The sequence below is a fragment of the Adiantum capillus-veneris genome, chromosome 1 (genome assembly GCF_014529385.1).
Source record: "Adiantum capillus-veneris isolate H3 chromosome 1, ASM1452938v2, whole genome shotgun sequence".
Classification (NCBI taxonomy): Eukaryota; Viridiplantae; Streptophyta; class Polypodiopsida; order Polypodiales; family Pteridaceae; genus Adiantum; species Adiantum capillus-veneris.
Genome location: NC_140931.1, coordinates 120647549 through 120666162, shown reverse-complemented (window position 1 = coordinate 120666162; position 18614 = coordinate 120647549). Strand labels below are relative to the sequence as shown.

The following is an 18614-nucleotide window of genomic DNA, read 5'->3' as shown; positions in this document are numbered from 1 at the left end:
TTCATAATCTATGCCTTTTTGTTGTGCATAACCCTTTGCAACAAGTCGAGCCTTATGGCGATCGATCTCACCATCCGGCTTGCGTTTCAACTTGTAAACCCACTTCGTACCAATGGCCTTTTTTCCAGGAGGCAAATCACATAAAGTCCATGTGTCATTCTCTATAAGTGCATCATATTCTGATTTCATGGCAGCAATCCAATTTTTTGAATTCTGTGCTTCATCAAAAGACAGAGGCTCCTCAACATCATGTAAACTAGACACAGCCAAAGCATAACAATCTGATGCATAAGATGCATGGCGAGAGCCTGAACGAGTACGACTAGATAAAGGTGCATCCAATTTACTGTCACGCAAAGTGTGCACCAGCCATTTTGGCATACCTCTAGCCTGCTCATTTTTAGCCCTTTCCTCATCAAGTACATCATGTACATCTGCATCAGTAATAGGCTGTTCTAAAACATTTTCAGAAACCCCCATAGGCTGTACATTTGCCTCATTGGAACTTACATTCGTATTTCCACCACTGAAAAGAGGCAACAAAGTGTCATAAATGTCCTGTGAGCTTACATTACTGTCTCTAGTACATGACAACAAGGGCTGAACAGAATCTTCCACAAACACTACATCCCGTGAAACCAGAATACGTTTTGTTTGTGGATGATACAACCTGTAACCTTTGCTTTCAGCACTATAACCAACAAAAATACATTTGACAGCCTTATCATCCAATTTTCTGCGCTGCACTTGTGGCACCAAAGCATATGCCAAACAGCCAAAAACACGCATGTGCTCAATAGAAGGCTTTCTATCATGCCATGCTTCATATGGAGTAATAGACTACAAAGCTTTCGTAGGACACCTGTTAAGTACATAAGTGGCAAACATGATGGCCTCAAGCCAAAAAGAATGCGGCAAAGCTTGACTTTTGACCATACATCGTGCCATTTCCGTTAGTGACCTGTTTTTCCTCTCAGCAACACCATTTTGCTGAGGTGTATAAGGCACTGTACATTGGTGTTTTATCCCACGACTAGCCAGAAATGCATTAAATTCATGAGACATATACTCCCCCCCTCGATCGGAACGGAGGGTGCCCATAGTACATTTTGAGACATTTTCAGCCATAGCCAAAAATTGTTTGAAGCACATAAATACTTCGGACTTCTCTTTAAGCGGAAATACCCACGCATGCTTGGAGTAATCATCAATGAAAGTCACGAAGTACAGGTAATTGCCCAAGGGCGGAGTTTGCATGGGCCCACAAACATCACTATGCACAAGCTGCAACCTGCATGTGGCCCTAACTGAACCATCCTTTGGAAACTTAGAACGCTGCATTTTACCCAGAATACAGCCTTCACAAACATGTTTGACAGGTGCTTCAAGAGGCGGCAAAGAAGCAACCATATCAGATTTCTGCAAACGCAGCAAACTGGCAAAATTCAGATGACCAAAACGTGCATGCCAAAGTTTTGCATCTGAAATAGCCCTTGAATCTGCAACAGCATTTGCAAAATTTTTTCCACACTTGTCATACAAAGTGAGCTTATACAGCCCATGGCACAAAAGCCCAGATGCAACAATTTCATCACCAAAACTGAGATCATGAACTGTACATCTGTCATCCACAAATTTGACTACAAGTCCAAGTCTAGCAAGTGCGGATACAGACAAGAGATTCTTCTTGATCCCAGGTACATAAAGTGCATCAACAAGTGTGAAGGAACTGCCATTAGCAGCAGTGAGCACAATCTTTCCAACTCCCTGAACTAGATAAGAGGCGTTGTTGGCACAAGTGACTGAATTCCCATGAGGGACAGACTCGAGAGAGGTAAACAATTCACGATGTGAGGTAATGTGCTTTGTAGCACCACTGTCGAAATACCACACATGTGAATCTGCAGCAACTGACAAGCATGCATCATGGACAACAGGATTGTAAGTGCACTCTGTGCTAAAAGCCCATTCTGCATCAACATCAGCATCACAATCTCCTTTCACAGAAGACTCAACAATGGCTGCATTTGTAGTGGATCCAGCATTTGCAGTGGAACCACCCTCTTTCTTCTTAGCCTCTTTGGCCTTCAACTTAGGACACGACTTGATCAAGTGATCATTGGCTTTACAATAATGGCAACGCATCTTCTTTTTGCCCTTATCACCAGAATTGCCAGACGAAGTGCTGCCAGCAGAAGCATTAGGAACAGAATTTTTGCCACTCGCAGCAGAACCATAAGAAGTGGCTGCATTACTGTTACCACCCTTTCTTTGAGAAGCAATAAAAGCCTGTTCAACTGCACGCTGCCTAGTCCTGTTTTTTCTAGAAAGTGACTCTTGCAACAACAATGTGCATAATGCATCAAACTTGACAACTTCAGGATTTCCTTGGGTCATCAGTCTCCAAGTACTAGCAAAAGTCTGGTAGGAATCTGGTAAGGCATCAAGAACAGTCTGCACAAGGGAACTGTCCGAAATGATTTCACCTGCAGAAATGAATTGCTCATTGATATCCTTGACACTAGCAAGGAAAGTGTCCATATCATCTTCCTCATGCATAATCTTCGACTCTAGCTCTTTACGCAGCAAAGCAATTTTAGCCTCATTGCGGCTTGCATAAAGACCTGCTAGAATATCCCAAGCCTGTTTTGCAGATTTTGCTGAACGGATGTGAGGAATAATGGTGCGCTTCACAGACAACGCAATCAATGCATGAGCCTGCGCATCCTTAACATCCCAACGAGCTTGTTCTGCCGTAGGCAAAACAACTCTAACAGCTGCAATCCTTGCAGCAAGACCTGCAACATCCTCAATATCGCCTACATCTTCAGAACCGGGACGTACATCAATGCCCTGCACAATGTTCCAGACACCTTTTGACACAAGAACATGTTGCATCATATAAGCCCACATAGGGTAGTTGTCCCCATCCAACCTGTCCTCAGCAGCAAACATCTTGAACACATCTGTGTTGTTGTTGTCAGCCATGGTAAATGCTGCACCTGATGTGAAAACTGCCCGAAAATAGGAGAAATGGAGCGGGAACAACTTGTGCTATATAGCACAAACCGTAGAAGACTATAAGGCACTTGTTATGCAGAAAACGGCACTGACAGAAAATCTGCACAAAATGACGAAATAGCCTGTGTAGTACTGCCTGTAGTGGAAACGGAGGCCGAAATGAGCCCAAGTCAAAATTCTGAGCAGACCAAGCTCTTCGAGCTATCCCAAAATATTTGTCGACCTGCGAACGCTCGCCAAAGCTCACTGAAATCGGAGAAAGTGAGCAGGCGTGTGCTGGAGCAGCCGGCGACTAAGCCCGGGAGGACGTGACCTGCTCTGATACCAATTGTTGGAATTAGGGTTGCAGAGAAACACACACAGCTTGGAGAAGACGAAGGAAGCTCAAGGAACACAATAGAGAGTATGTTACTTAGTGTGCAATGGAAAGATAGTTAGCCCTAGAGTGATGGGCGTATATACAATGCACGGGGGAAAAAACCTCCTAAAGAGGGAAAAAATGCCCCGGCGGTCCTAGTGTGTTCACACACATCACTACCACATGTATATGGTAACATAGATGTGTAGGAAGTAGATAGACACACCATCTAAAGAAGCTACCACATTTGAAGCTCATCCAATACAACATTGGTGGCAAGATGGATGTAACAAGGGCAAGAATCATCCATAAATGGACTCATGGTTGAGCTCATGGGAGGTTTGCATCACCCATTGGGACATCATGACATCCATTGAGACTAGTGTTGATGGACCCAGTAGTCCATGCACAGACCTCACCAAAGACAAGCATGATAGCTGGTTGGCAAGGGAAGGATTGAAGAAGTAGATATCTTTGTACGACACAAGCACCACATACATTTCTTATTCATAAGAGAGACACGCAGAAGAGAGTTAATTGTTGTAAAGGCTTGCTAAACCAAATATTTATGATCTTCAAAACATTCAATGAGTGTACAAAAGGGACCCCATGCCTCAAAGTGCACAGGTGCATGCACGAAAAAAGCCATGATTGGGCTGTTTACTCGTCCTGGCAAAAAAGCTAGGCGTAAAGGCCCCCACTGTTTTAACTACTTAGCAACAACATATCCTGACTTTTGAAGGGGAACATGTAGGAAAGGTGACTCTCACATGGGTTTTTTGAGTGTTGGCTACACCCGGCTCGCTACTGCACCCAGCTTTGTAAAAATGGAAAAACTTGTAAGCGCCTTGTTTGCTTCTTTGTGCATTCACCATCCCAGCTTCGTCACGTTTCTCCTGACCCACTCTTCAACAATGACAAATGTTCCATGGCCTTGGCATCATCAACATATGATTTTGAGGAATCCCTTTAGCAACCACCATTATTCACAAAAAATCAGTTCAATCTAAGTTATGGAAGTCACTTGGGAGGGACGAATCCAGATCTTATGGTAGTCACGACATCAATTTTAAAGTCAAGGTTGCTCCATACACTACAAGAGGTTGTGTGCTCTTGTGACGCTGTTAGCGACGGAAATACACTGGGTTTTTATAACCCCCGGCGTCGCTAAAATCGTCGCTACGAGCGTCGCTACGAGAGCGTCGCTATATGCGTCGCTATAACCGTCGCTATATAGCGACGCTCATAGCGACGTTTACACAGAAGACTATAGTGATGCTCATAGCGACGCTACAGAGCCATAAATAGCGATGCTTATAGCGACGCCCGAGAGAATTTTTTTTTGGTGGCAGGGCATTCAAATGCCCTGCCACCCATCAACCATATTGTACTTGATTCACTTTTTTAAAAAAGTGCAAGGGTAGAGAATAGACCCAAAATAGTCACCCACAAGACGCATTGTTTGCAAAATTGACAATTGTACACATCATAGGCAAAATGAATTGATTGGCAAATGTAATAATGACAATTGTACAACATCATAGGCATAAAGAATTGATTGGCAAAAGGAACTGCGGTGACAAATGTAATAATATACATGGTTCAAAAAGACGTATAAAATCCGTCTCATGATACATAAGCTATGAGAAACCCTAAACTAATGCTATCTAGCTACGGCTAAACTGACGTCGTCTAGTCAGACGTCTCATCGCGTCCAAGCGGCGTATCTGTCGGATTCTGCAAAAAAAGACAATAAGACAGCTTTCAGTAAGTATAAACATATAACGACATTTATAAAACAATACAAAAAATAAAAAAGAGTAAACCCTAATACTAACCATGCCGCCGCGAGAACTGAGAATGTCTATCAGGGCGTTTAAGCCCTTCCTATCTGCGTACTCGCGCTCGTACGGTGTGGGATCACGTCCTGTCATCGACCACTGTCAAAACATAAAAAGATTTCATTATGTTAGAATTAAAAAACTCATAAACCCTAAACTATCGAACATAAAGAGCAATGTGAAAACACTTACAAAATCGGCCTCAAATGATGCCCATCCACCGCTCCCCAAGTGGTGCGAGCTCCCTGCCTCTACTCGCGCTTTGGCTGCATCCTTTTGTTGCTTCCACTTGTCGGGATTCTCGCGCGCTGCTTTCTTCGCATTCTTCCAATCTCCTTTGGCCAGCCAATCTGGCCTGCTCCACCCATTCTTGATTGCTTTTTGCACTTCGGAACGCTTGTGTTTGCAGTATTCGCGCATTCGAATCTTCATCAGGTCTTCATTGAAGCGCTGATCCTGTGTTGGAACGGGAAACTCATCATGAAGTATGCTGATGACTCTGTTTTTTAAATCACTTGGTACTTCACTCCATTTGTTTAGTATGTAGTGTCTAAACAGCTGAGAGCAAAGACCACGCATGCACGAGATCACCTTCTTGCCGTCATCATCCATGATGATGCCGCCGCTGATGTCGACGGAGTAAGGCAAGCCCTCTGGCCGGTGACGCGTGAACCTGGGTGTCCTGGCAGGGGTCTCTAGCGGCGTGTCGATGGGGGTACGGACGTCAGGTGTCTCCACCGACGTCTGGGCCCCGAAGCGAGGAGTGTCGAGTGGGGTGGCTCCTGGCGGAGTAGGTAGAGGTGTGTAGCTTCTAGGAACAGTCAGCCGTGCAAAACCTGGTGTAGATGGCGATACTGTGGCTGGTGTGGGGGCGGGCAAAGAAGGGGAGGGTAAAGAGCCTCGTCGAACACGAGGCGGTGTGGAGGCATCGGTGGCGGAATCCCCACAACAACCGCCACCGCCACCACTAGAGCGCCAGTGTCTAGACGAGTGTGAAAGTCGTCTCGTTGACGCCGAAGCTTCGGAGCGCGCCGAATGCTCCGAAAGAGAGGGAGATGCGGATGGAGTAGGAACGCGCGATGATGCGCCAGAGCGATGACGCTCCACATACCACTGTCTCTGCTGCGGTGACAAAGAAGAAAGAAACTCCTCATCATCCATACCTGCATTAAACACACGAATATTTAAACTTAATATTGAATGAATAGAGTAGACAATGACGCAAAGACCATTAAATACAATGACGTAATGGCGCATATAAATACAATGACGCAATGAATTGAGTGATAGAAGAGGCAAGTCGAAAACTCAGAATTTTCAATCAAAAGATGTGAGCGCGAGTAGAAAAGAGCGTTATACACCATGGAAGGTACTTAGAGAGCCAGAGCTTTTACAACACGGAGCAAAATTGTTCAAATACAATATTTGTGGCTTTAAGAGATCTCTCTCTCATCCTCGCATAACTCAGCATAACTTCCTATATCTATATAGAGCTCTCCGTTTAAACACATATCCTCTGTTTCATTTTGTAGCTCCTCTGCGTGCACCCCATATAGAGTAGTAGCATCTTGATGCTCGTCTGGCACCACCGCAGCGGCTTTTGATTGAGCATCTTTTCTGATCTCCTCCATTGATGTCGTTGTGATTGGCACATGGTAGCCTTCATACATCCTTGCACTACGAGGGGCTACCTCTATGACGTACCACCAGTTTGATGTAGACTTCGTAGGATGAAATATTACCTGCCAAAGCCACATAACTTACATGAGAGCTTTCAAGCACATAACTTGTAAAAGGGGGATGTTAACTATTTACATACTTACTTGTTCACAATGCTCGGGTAGTACGAAAGTGTCTCTTAGGTCAGTCCATTTCTTAGTAGAATCCACCTCAAGAAAACCAGACTCTCCTCTACGCACAGTAGCGTTGCGACCCTCCATGATTATCTTGAACCATTGCACGTCGAACAAGTCGACAAAAAATCCTCTGTAATCGATCCTCAAAATCTCTTGCAGCGTGCCGAAGTAAGTGAGTTCCGCCACCACAGGATCTGCATCAGAGGAACGTCGTCGACTAAACTGTTCAAATTTTGCCATGATTCCACAATCTTGAGTAAAACGCTTTTTGTCGATTCGTTCCACCCTAAAATGTCGACCTTTACACCATGCTGCTGTGTATGACTTATACTACAACGAACAAAGATTATGAGTGGCCGTTCAAACGTTTATAAATAAAGTCACTTGCTAGTCGTACATTGCAAACTTACCTTGGTCGCGCAACCCCGAGAGTACTCCCACTCTTCTTCAGTCACTTCGTCACCGCATTGTTGTGCGCTTTTCAATTGGTTGTGCAACCATCTTAAGCTCATGAAGGTTGGTAGGCTCTCCAGAACCGCTGGATAGTGCATCGGTGGTCGTCTTCCCCGTCTCATCATCCCAGATATGCGCTCATCATCTATGGTTCGCCATAGCGTGTCCCGGGATTTATCAAATCCCTCTAGCCACTCTCCAATGTACACTAGGGACTCTGATACCAACCAACCTTCTGCCATGCTACCCTCCGGATGTGCCTTTTGACGCACATATCCCTTAAGCGTTTTCATGAAACGCTCTAAGAAGAACATCCATCTGGAATGAACTGTGCCAGCTATTTCCACCTCATCAACTATGTGAACAAGAAGATGCACCTGAATGGTTAGCATTGTAGTAGTCCGCAAAGATCGAATGCTCTCTTTTACTTTGCGTTCTTGGGCTCCTGTGAAAATCCATGGTGCTTTAGGGAGTTTTATCGATCCATCAGACGCTGTTTGCGGCCAATATTGCTCCATACAATCCACATTTCTAAGGTCAACTCTGGCTCCCAAAGTATCTTTCTTGCCGGTCAAATGGTCCCATAGTAGATTACCCACATTCTTGAATATGTGCATTGGATCGAGCAAGTGATTGATCATGAGTCGGGGCCAGTATGGTAACTCGTACCATAGAGATAGTCTCTTCATCCCTGGAGGCAATCCATCATCGCACATCTCCTTCTGCTCTAACCATGCTTGTGCAGACATCCTTGGTGGCTCTCTTCCCAAAAAGCCGTCGCGTAACACATGATTCTCTGGAAGATACGCTTGATGACCTTCGTAGATTTGCTTCTTCAGTGAGGGTGCCCTACGTGCATTCAGTCTAGGTCCACATGTGACACATGCTCTGTATCCGCTTGTTTGAAGCCCTGCATGTATACACATGATAATAGATCAACTATGGGAAAAAACAAGATTTACAGTGTCTGAGTGAGGAGTGTCAATAGATCACCTGAGCATTCTATTAGCCCGGGATAGTCATGCATGGTCCACATTAGAATGCCTCTGATCAAAGCATTCCGTCGTCCTGTGTGTTGGCTCATATCCACCACCTTTATGCCAATCCACAATTGTTGTAGCTCTTCCAATAGTGGATGAAGATACACATCCATATTCCCCACTTTATATCGCCCTGGCACAATCAAGCTTAGCCATAGGTGCCCCTTCTTCGTAGTCAACCACGGGGGAATGTTGTAGTTGACAATGACAACGGGCCATACACTGTAAGATGTTGATCTTTGACCAAATGGATTTACGCCATCCATAGCCAGGCGTAAGCGCAAATTTCGAGCTTCCCTGGCAAAATCCGACCATGTTCCATCTATATGTTTCCACGCTACGCAATCTGCAGGAATTCGTAGCACACCATCCGAAGATTTATTCTCCTCATGCCATGATGCTAGGGCGGCCATGGACTTACATTCGAAGAAATGCTTGATGCGAGGAAGCAGAGGGAAATGTCGCAAAACCTTTTGTGGAATTTTTGTCCCATGGAGATCTATTTGATATCTTTCGGAATCACATTTCGGACACTTCTCCATGTCTATGTATTCCCCTCTGAAAAGAATGCAGTCATTAGGACAAGCGTGGATAGAATTGTAATCCATCCCCAAGTTTCGCAAAATCTTTCTTGCTTCATCTCGGGAATCTGGCATCACATTGTCAGCTGGTAGTATGTGCTGAAACTAATTGTAATAGATCACCTGAAAAGCGTTGTGACGCTAGTGTCACTCCATCCAAACTTTGCCTGCATGTTGAGAAGAACCAGGAGTGCTTTCAATCTAGACATACGTGCTCCATTATACAATGGCGTATCGGCTTCACTTTTCATATCATCATAGATAAGCCTTTCTGAATCCATGATCGTCTCGATCATTTCATCAATCTCGGGCTCAAACATTGCCTCGTTGGGAATGTGCTCTGCATGATCATCCCCCGAGCTGTCAGAGGCTACATCTTGTGGCCTCACATATGCTGCTTGACCAAAGCGCCTGCGAACACGTCTATTGGGTTGCAAGATTGCTGCTTGTTGGCCAGCGTCAGAGTCCGACGAGTTATAATTGGCAACAACTCGATCTATAATAGATGGATCGAACTCGCCAAATTCGCGAACGTGCTGCAAAGAAACACGTCTTGTCCGTCGCACAGCATGCTTGCATTGATTACAAGGACATAAGACCCTCGTTGAGAGATAGGTGTTTCGGTTGGACGGTCCCACATCCTCGTCGCTACTCATAATGAGGATACAAAACTTATAACCTGGACAACAAATTTAATATTCTATTGGCATTCTTCGTCTTATCTCTCTCTCTCTCTCTCTCTCTTTACCTCACATTCTCTAGTCATGTCCAATCCCCGCACACCTCGGTCTAGAGGTGCACGGAGATCAGAACCACCGGGTTATAATCTCGTCTTTATTGGTCAATACCTATATTTGTGGGTACAAGAAATCTACACACCCACGTCTACATGATACTGCATGTAGTGGACAAAACCCCTTTGCCTCTTCTCTAGCTGTAACACTTCACAGCATCTTAACATCTTTTCACAGTAGATCTTTTCACTATTCGTCTAACTCTAAACCCTAAACCGTAAGTAATTCTTGCGTGGACTCGATCTAACGTAAATAAGCGTAAATCTAAATAAACGTAAATCTAACTAAAAATAAAGCTAAATCTAATTTAACGTAAGTCTAATGACTAGAGGTTGTCTAGATGGTCATTGTGTCGGGGATGTAGTGACTCTTGCCGCCCTGAAGATCCACCTTCTTCCCTATCTTCTGAAGACATTTCACCAGTACTTTTGGATCGACGGAGCCCACCATGAGTGAAGGCAGCAATACCCTATATTCCATTGAGGGCTTTCTTCACCCGCTTCATGCAGGCATCGCAGTCTATGGAGACCTAAATCTAATCTAATATAACGTAAATCTAAATCTAGCGTAAATAAACGTAAATCTAGTTAAAAATAAACCTAAATCTAATTTAATGTAAGTCTACATATAACCTAATCTTTAACGTCTTTTAAGATAGTTTCCTACGACGTTATAACTCTCTTCTTCTTGTGTGTGAGCGCGTGTGTGGATGTGTGTGCCAATAAAAAGAGATAAATGGTATAACCTTTCTATCACCCATGCCAAGTATGATAGATTGATTATGCCATTTTCCTCTTGAATAATAGGTCTTGAGTTCAACTCCTCGTCGGCTAGATCTTTAGGTCTTTTAATTTTAATTAGTTTCCTACGACGTTAAATTAGTTTCTCTCTCAATGTGTGTGCGTTTTTTTGGATCGTATGCATGTTTTCTTTTTCTTTTCCTCTCTCAATGTGTGCGTTTTTTGTTTATGCATGTTCTCTCTCTCTCTTTTCCTCTCTCAATGCGTGCGTTTTTTGTTTATGCATGCTCTCTCTCTCTTTTTCTCTCTCAATGTGTGTGTGCATTCTTTGTTTATGTATGTGTGTGTGCGTTTTTGTTTTTGTTTGTATACTCTCTCTCTCTCTCTCTCTCTCTCTCAAAAACACTATGTGTGTGTGTGTGTGAGAGAGAGAGAGAGTGGGAGAGAGAAAGAGGGGAAGGGAACATGAGAATGAGGAGAGGGAAGGAGCATACCTGGCTCTCCTTCCTCTCCTCGTGTGTGTGTGTGTGTGTGTGTGGAGAAGAAAAAGAGAGAGAGAGAGAGAGAGAGAGAGAGAGAGAGAGAGGGAGAGCGTTACCTGCTCCTTGCTTGAGGGCGCCGAAAAACTCAGATCTGAGATCTGAGTTTTCGGGCGCGCTCGGTTATTTTTTTAGCCCAGCTATAAGCGTCGCTATGAGCGTCGCAAATTTACAAAGAAATTTGCGACGCTCATAGCGACGCCGGGAATTTTTTTTTTGAGCGTCGCTGTGTGAGCGTCGCTAATATGAATAGCCTCTTGTAGTGATATCCAGTGATTGTAATAAAATGCAGGATGAACGGTAATGGAATGGACTTCAGCTTTGTGGAGCTTTATCTTCCCAAAATCTCTGGCAATATACAGAGAGCAAATGGGATATGCTTCTGAGGAGTTCTTCAATATAGCCACCTCATATAGATCACCCCTCATGGTTTGATGTTACAATTTGACTATGTCGAAATTTGTGCACGCCTAATTTTCCATATATTGGAGGTACAAGTATTTTACACCACATATTCTATGAAGTACAACCTTCCTATTGACCTCTACCAAATACACCAACCGATCCCGTGCTTGAAATATACTCAAGTCTGTAGTTGTCCTTCTCTAATATCTCCTTAGCATTCATAAATATTGGTTCAGATCTTTAAATACTTTCTCTCTTGCGGCACACTTTTCAATAAGTTACTAGTGTAAATCACATTAACTATTCAAGAATACCCATCAAACCTTTGTCCTATACCATGCATGTTTTGAATTATCACATTGTGATGATATCTCAAAAGCAATATATCCATCATGCTATAATCGAAGATCATGGACTTGCATCACTTCTCAAACTTGACAAAATACAACGGTAATTGGTATGCTACAAGCATTTAATGATATCAATAACACTTGCCCAGTGTTGTATGCCATCTCAGAGGTCCTTTTTAATAAATATTAAGGTGTCAATTCAAGCGAGACCTATTCTTGCTTAGAATATATACTTGCCAATATTCCTGACCTGTTCACTTTCAGTAGGAGGTACCCGGCTGGGAAAAATCGGAAAACAACGAGAACCTCATGTGATGCCTCTCGGCAGTAATCAAAAGCAGGAGTGTTGCGCACAACCAGTGATGGACGCGAGCGTAGTTGGTGAAGTCCGTCCTCCACGCTTGTAGGGCGTAGGAAGCGGAAGTAGCGGAGAGGGCATACAGCTGGGTGTTGTTGTTGCTGTTGCTAGATACAGTCATAGTTTTTTTCTAAAACGTGATTGAGTTGACATTGCAACATGGGCCGTTTGCTTGGATGGCCTACACCAACGCATGAACGGAAGGTGTGGGTTGCCCCGTGAGGGTTCAAAACCAATTGTACCATTGTGAATGGTAAGCATACTACCATAAGCAAAGGTCGAAAGGTCAAGAGAATTTCGAGGAGGAATCTTCATAATGAATGAATAAAACACAATACGAGCCAGTAGTATGGGTGCACGAAACCATAATTTAGTATTTTTTGAGACCTATTCTTACTTAGAATATATACATGCCAATATTCCTGATCACCTATTCTCTTTCATAAACTAGAATTTAATATTTTTTTACATCACAATTTATATCAGTTGCTACTATGAATAGCCGAGCATAGTTCAATAACATTTTGAACCAACAATTTCAGTTTTTACTTTATGGCATTGCCCTCGTCTACTGTAGACGACCTTGTTTGGGTTGATTAATATAGATCACTCACGATTGTGAGTTTTGCCCCAAAAAAAAAAAGCCAATGCCATGCGCATAAAAAAAGAGGTCTGTCGAGACGTGCGCTTCTGATAGCTGCCTAAAGCTCGCGACCTGCGTCCATCGATGGCCATCAGCTTTTGCCATCGATGTAGCTCTCCATGGCCACTAATGATCCTTACCTTTCGTTTTCTTTCTGGGTATCTCCCAACTAATCCGAGATTTTCCCATTTTCCCAAGCCGACTGAGCCGTTGTTGCAGGTGAGATAAATGTAGATGGCGAGGAATCTATTTGTGGTTGACTGAGATTCTCTCTCTCTCTCTCTCTCTCTCTCTCTCTCTCTCTCTCTCTCTCTCTCTCACAGTCCACGGCTTGGGAAACACAGGTGCTTGCATTTAGCACCTTTAACAACACGTCTAGCTTAGCTTAAATATCTCAGCAAGCAACTGACCAAGCAACATAAATTGGTAGAAAGAGAGTCACATGGCTTCACAAAAGAGAGCTACATACCCAAAGTGAAGCCAATGAGTAGGACAAATGAGGAATGCCATCATGATGCACACAAGAAGTTTTGGACAGATTCTCACAATAATTCCCACATTATGACTTAAGACAACATCATGAGCTTCTGTGAGGGAGGCACGGCATACCTAGCTAGGTACGATTGGGGGTAGGGGACCACCGGTCCGGTGGGAGGGCCGGTGGTCCCTTGCTTCTGAGCAGAAGCTCATGATGTTATGCATTGTATGAAAAACACTGAAAAAGTACGTCTCCCTTTTCTTACATGAGAAAATTTCTAAATCTTCTTGTGATGTGATCTTGGAGAGCAACAACTTGATAAGGATACCTTGCGTAGCAAAGTAGCCTACACAACATCATCGGCTATCATGATTAGCAAAAGCATCCTGGCAATTCCATTACACTCTACGGCTTAGCACAAAGAGGTGGCGTGTTCAATGAAGGCAACTAACAAATTAGTCAAGAGATCTCCCATAATATTGCAATGCTTCTCAAAATCTTTCACATGGTTTAGGATAGAAGCATGTATTAAGAAGAAATGTAAAACAACTTATTTTCTGTACAAAATCATCATTGGCATATCGTAGCCGACAATGATCTAGGTGTGATTTGTGGGTAGAAGCACGATCATGTTCATCATATCATGCCTCTGTAGCCATGATCGATGGGAGAACCTAATGAGTTGTGTCATCATTTCTATGAGTTTGAATTGATGATGTGAGATACTTTGCAATTATGGAGCTCATATGGTAAGAGATTAGTAGATGATACAACTAGCATAAGGCTGTTAACCATATTGTGCAATGCACTTAGCACAATCAAGAGAAAATTGTTCAAAGACATTGTTCCAACATCTTAAACTTGCCCTGTTGTGCATGATCAACCAAACAACTCCATCTATGAATTGTGATTTTCTACCTTGATCCCAAAGATCGATCTCGATCGATCTCTCTAGAATTCACTAGTCTATTATGGTTGCCCTATTCTCAAAAACTCATTTGTAACCTTGATACGCCCGCAGCTTGAATTTGACTCAGCTGCCGCAATGGCAGGTCTTATTCATCTTCTGATGCAAGATGCTTATGTACTTCTCTGTGACACATCATGATATTATTGCCCTTCATCTTGATGACACCTCAGCGTAAGAAAAAATTTGGGTAGAGATAGAATCATTTGCATTCATGGTAATGGTAATTGCCTCAGCAGGATTCGGCGGGTCATTGATATCTCCACTTCCTTCAATCAACTGTACAACATCAGACATCGAAGGGCGGCATGCTGGCAATTGGTGTACACACCACAGAGCCAATCTAAGCAAATGAAGTTGCTGTTCTTTTGTCGACTCCACTTGCTCTTCATGCCCTTGTATGTCGTCGGATTTTGGATCCACATTCAGCAGAACATTGTCAGGATCATCTTGAGCAGATGTCCATTTGTGCGCATCAGGATGGAGCACAACACCTGCTGCAAGACATTCAAAGCCCCACTCTATTAGAGACATATGATCACCTCCAGTGGTGTTGAGGCCATGAATGAGCTCCAACAAGAGCATGCCGAAGCTGTACACATCGGCTTTGGAAGTGATTCCTCCGCTTTTGAGCCAGTCGGGCGCCATGTACCCACGGGTCCCTCGGATGCTAGACATCGTTAGGTGGGACTGGTCTGGCTCACCAAAACGTGCAGCAAACCCGAAGTCAGCAACTTTGGGCTTAAAGTTTTCATCTAGAAGGACATTCTGTGGCTTGATGTCACAGTGCAAGATTGGTGGGCTGCATTCATGGTGGAGGTATGCAACCCCACGTGCCGTACCGGCTGCTATGGAGAGGCGCACAGACCAAGGCAGTGGCTGCTGCATGTGACTTGGAGAGAGGTATCTGTCAAGTGAGCCACACTCCATGTATTCATATACAAGCAATTTCTTTTCTCCGCGACGGCCATCTATGCAAAAGCCCAGCAACTCCACTAGATAGAGGTGGTGGATCTTGCTCAATGTACCTATCTCTGCTTTGAATTGCTTCTCTTTATGGCCATGCTTGAGCACCTTGACCGCTACCACTGCCGGAAGGGAGCTCTTTGGGTCCTTAACCCACCCCTTGTATACCTTTCCATAGCCTCCCTCCCCTAGTGAATGGCTGAAGTTACAGGTAATTTCCACAAGATTCTTGTAGCTAAACCTCAGTGGCCCAGCACGCGAAACCGACTCCCATGCTGCTCTATGTGCACCTCTCCGCAATGGTATGTAGTAGAACCAACTTTTTTGCCACCAAAGACCCACTCCTGCAAAGATGACACCTACGAATGTCATTACCACTATAACTGGCACCAAATACCTAGCCCTCTTTGGTTTAGCATATGTTGGCAGCTCCAGAAGCTTCATGAGCAGAACAGGACTATTTGCAGCGGTAATCCCATTTTCTAGATATCCTAACGTAGTGTTTCCCTTGAGGTAGCATGTAGAACCCGAAAAGGTTGCAGCAATGCATTTGCATTCACTCAAGCATATTTTCTTACAGTCCTCAACGTGGTAGACGTCCGTGACCCATGTCAGATCATTGTAGTAGAAATCAGAGTCTGGCTGCTCAACCATGACAGCTTGTTGGCTGCTTGGACTTCCACAACCAGGTGGGGTTCTTGTGGTGCTGCATCCTTTTGACATATCTGTGGATGAGATTAGGATATAACCAGATGGGCATGTGCAAGCGACTGTATTTTCTTCGACATCAGCTTTGCAAATTCCGAAGGGACCGCATGGGCTTCCTGCTCTGCAATGGAGAGACCAATCCTGCAGCAATGCCCATACCCGCACCCACGTGGAATTACTGTCAAACCACCTGTATACCCTCAAATTGCCATCGTAGTCCAAAGTCAGGCGCTCTAGGTGCGGATTTTCACTGCTGTGTGCAGTGCCATCTAGCTGATTTCCGATACTGATATGGCCTCCAGGACCAGATATGTTGACTGACACATTGTAATCTTTCATGTACACATACTGGTTGTGTAATTGATCTATTCCAAAGAGCCGGATGTCGAAGGAATGGTATGAGGCCATATGGAATTTACCCTTTGCAAACGAGGTCTGGTTTTTTGTGGATTGCAGCAATCTTGGCTTGTTGAGGAGCATGTTGGCCTGCAAGCTCATCAACATGAGGGTGTTTCTTTGATCCTGAAAGGTTTCCCAGACGGAGATGTTGTCGTATAAAAGCTGCAGGTTACCTGTATTGAGGAATTGGACGCTGTTGGAGCTGTTGAAGTTGCTGCTTTTCCAGATGGGCTTTGAAGGAGCGGATTGAAGCTCTAGGATGCTGGAGGTTTCACTGTATAGAAAGGTGGTCCCCTGTTTGGCAATGGCAGGATCGTCGCCAAGAGCAGCCCACCAGATTGGCGTCTGTGTAAGATCCTTAGAGTGCCAGATTGCCAAAAGATACTCCACAGCCGTAATAGCTTTAAACCCAAAGATGAAAATTCCTCCCGCCTCGGAAACCCAGAATTTCTCAGGTTCATTGGGTGCAAAAGAAGGTGAGTAGCTGCCTGCTGCGGAAATTTCTGTGATAAGAATAGGAAAAGGTACTAGGAGGAAAAGCAGAAACAAATGACCTTTCCTTAGATGGCACCTTATGTTGGCCATGGATTGTCACCTGATCTTTTAAGAGAAGCTATGTTCAAGCCTGATTTTTGATAACCTCTCATGTGAGTGACTAAGAAACAGAGTAAGTATGGCTTTCAGCTGTGGTGTTACTGTACAAGAAGCTAGTCTTAGCATGTCAAAGAGATGTTCACCATGACTCTCTTTCTCTCTCTCTCTCTGGGTGATTCACACTGTTCACTAATGTTTTATTAGCCGGATGCGGCCGCCGAGCCGATGCCGGGTGGAAACTGAAACATAGTCATGCATCATCTTCATGACTGCATCCTATCTTGATGCCATGAACAGAGACTACTTGGAAGTTGGGGGCCACAAACCTAAAGGTCCACTTCATTGTCTGTCATCGTCAATCATGGCAGATACCTTGTATTCAGGAGCTACAGTGTGCTATCTCATGGGACATGGCCTGCACTTCTCTCTTGGTGATAAAGACATGCTCTACTCTAGTCTCTACATGAAAACTCTTATTATACTCTTTAACAGAGTATTAAATGAATAACTATGCCCACCCTTTGTGGCTATGTCATTTTTTTTTGGCATAGTTGCGAAGTGCAAGGCATAGTTGGGAGGTTGACCTAGTAACTAAGCCTTGAGTGACCATGCAAGAGGCTTAGTTATTCATTTAATGCTATGTCTGGGCATAGTTGGCATAGCTTTTTGTAACTCAGAACCAAGCCTCGCTTGACCATTGCCTTATTATGAATAATTTTCTTTTCTTTGAAGGGTCTTGTGAACGCGCTTGTGGCAAACATGGCACCTAAGAATGTGGTCACGCTTGCATCAATTACCACAAAAGACTTGCATAGCTACATATAAGACAAATAACTCGTATCACCATGCATGAGACACAATTATAACTGATAACTATGCATCGCGTGACCTCTGCCTAGTTGGCATGTGGGTATCAAATCAATTTTAATGAGCTTGATCTTTAATAATAGTCTTCAATATTCAGTAGAGAAAGTAGTCTTCATCATGGACTCAATTGACATTGTACTTAATGGAATTGGATGGTAGGACCAACAATGGGGGGTGTTGTTGTCTATTGCAACTTGCAATTGTTATGGCATGTGCATTAATCCCAAGGTGCTTCATTTTTGAAGCATTGTTAATTTGTTTTAGAAGGGGGTCAACCTCCCTCATCACTAAACAACACCTCCCCTGAGGTGGGATCAATGGTCTACAGTAGGCATCACGAGGCGGGTGCAATCCGGGCCGTTCGATCGACATTTGAACTAGGTGTGAACTAAGAGTGAACTCCGAGATATGTGCACCACATCAAATTTGGTGTGAACTCGATGTGAACTTGACGTGAACACGGTGTGAACTACATGTGAACTAGGGAGGGCCTTCACACCACACCAAATTTGATGTGAACTTAGTGCGAACTCGGTGTAAACTTGTTCGCGACGTCGTGATCTATAAAATTATCCCACACACACTTTCCAACGAGCGCACGTTAGCGTAGTGGTTAGAGTCAATCCGTGTGGGAGAGAGTAGTGGGTTCAAGTCTC

General features: G+C 44.0%; 1 protein-coding gene across 1 annotated transcript; it reads right to left on the bottom strand.

Moving 5' to 3' along the window:
- Nucleotides 1-13945: 13945 nt before the first annotated feature.
- Nucleotides 13946-17562, bottom strand: LOC147465446 (G-type lectin S-receptor-like serine/threonine-protein kinase At5g24080). Its single transcript, XM_086511670.1, has one exon. It carries the CDS (start codon nucleotides 17080-17082, stop codon nucleotides 14578-14580), a length of 2505 nt encoding a protein of 834 aa, XP_086367796.1. The 5' UTR covers nucleotides 17083-17562; the 3' UTR covers nucleotides 13946-14577.
- Nucleotides 17563-18614: the final 1052 nt, after the last annotated feature.

Excerpts from the sequence above, each read along its gene's own strand:
- LOC147465446 (XM_086511670.1), bottom strand. The coding sequence starts at position 17,082 with ATGGCCAACATAAGGTGCCATCTAAGGAAAGGTCATTTGTTTCTGCTT.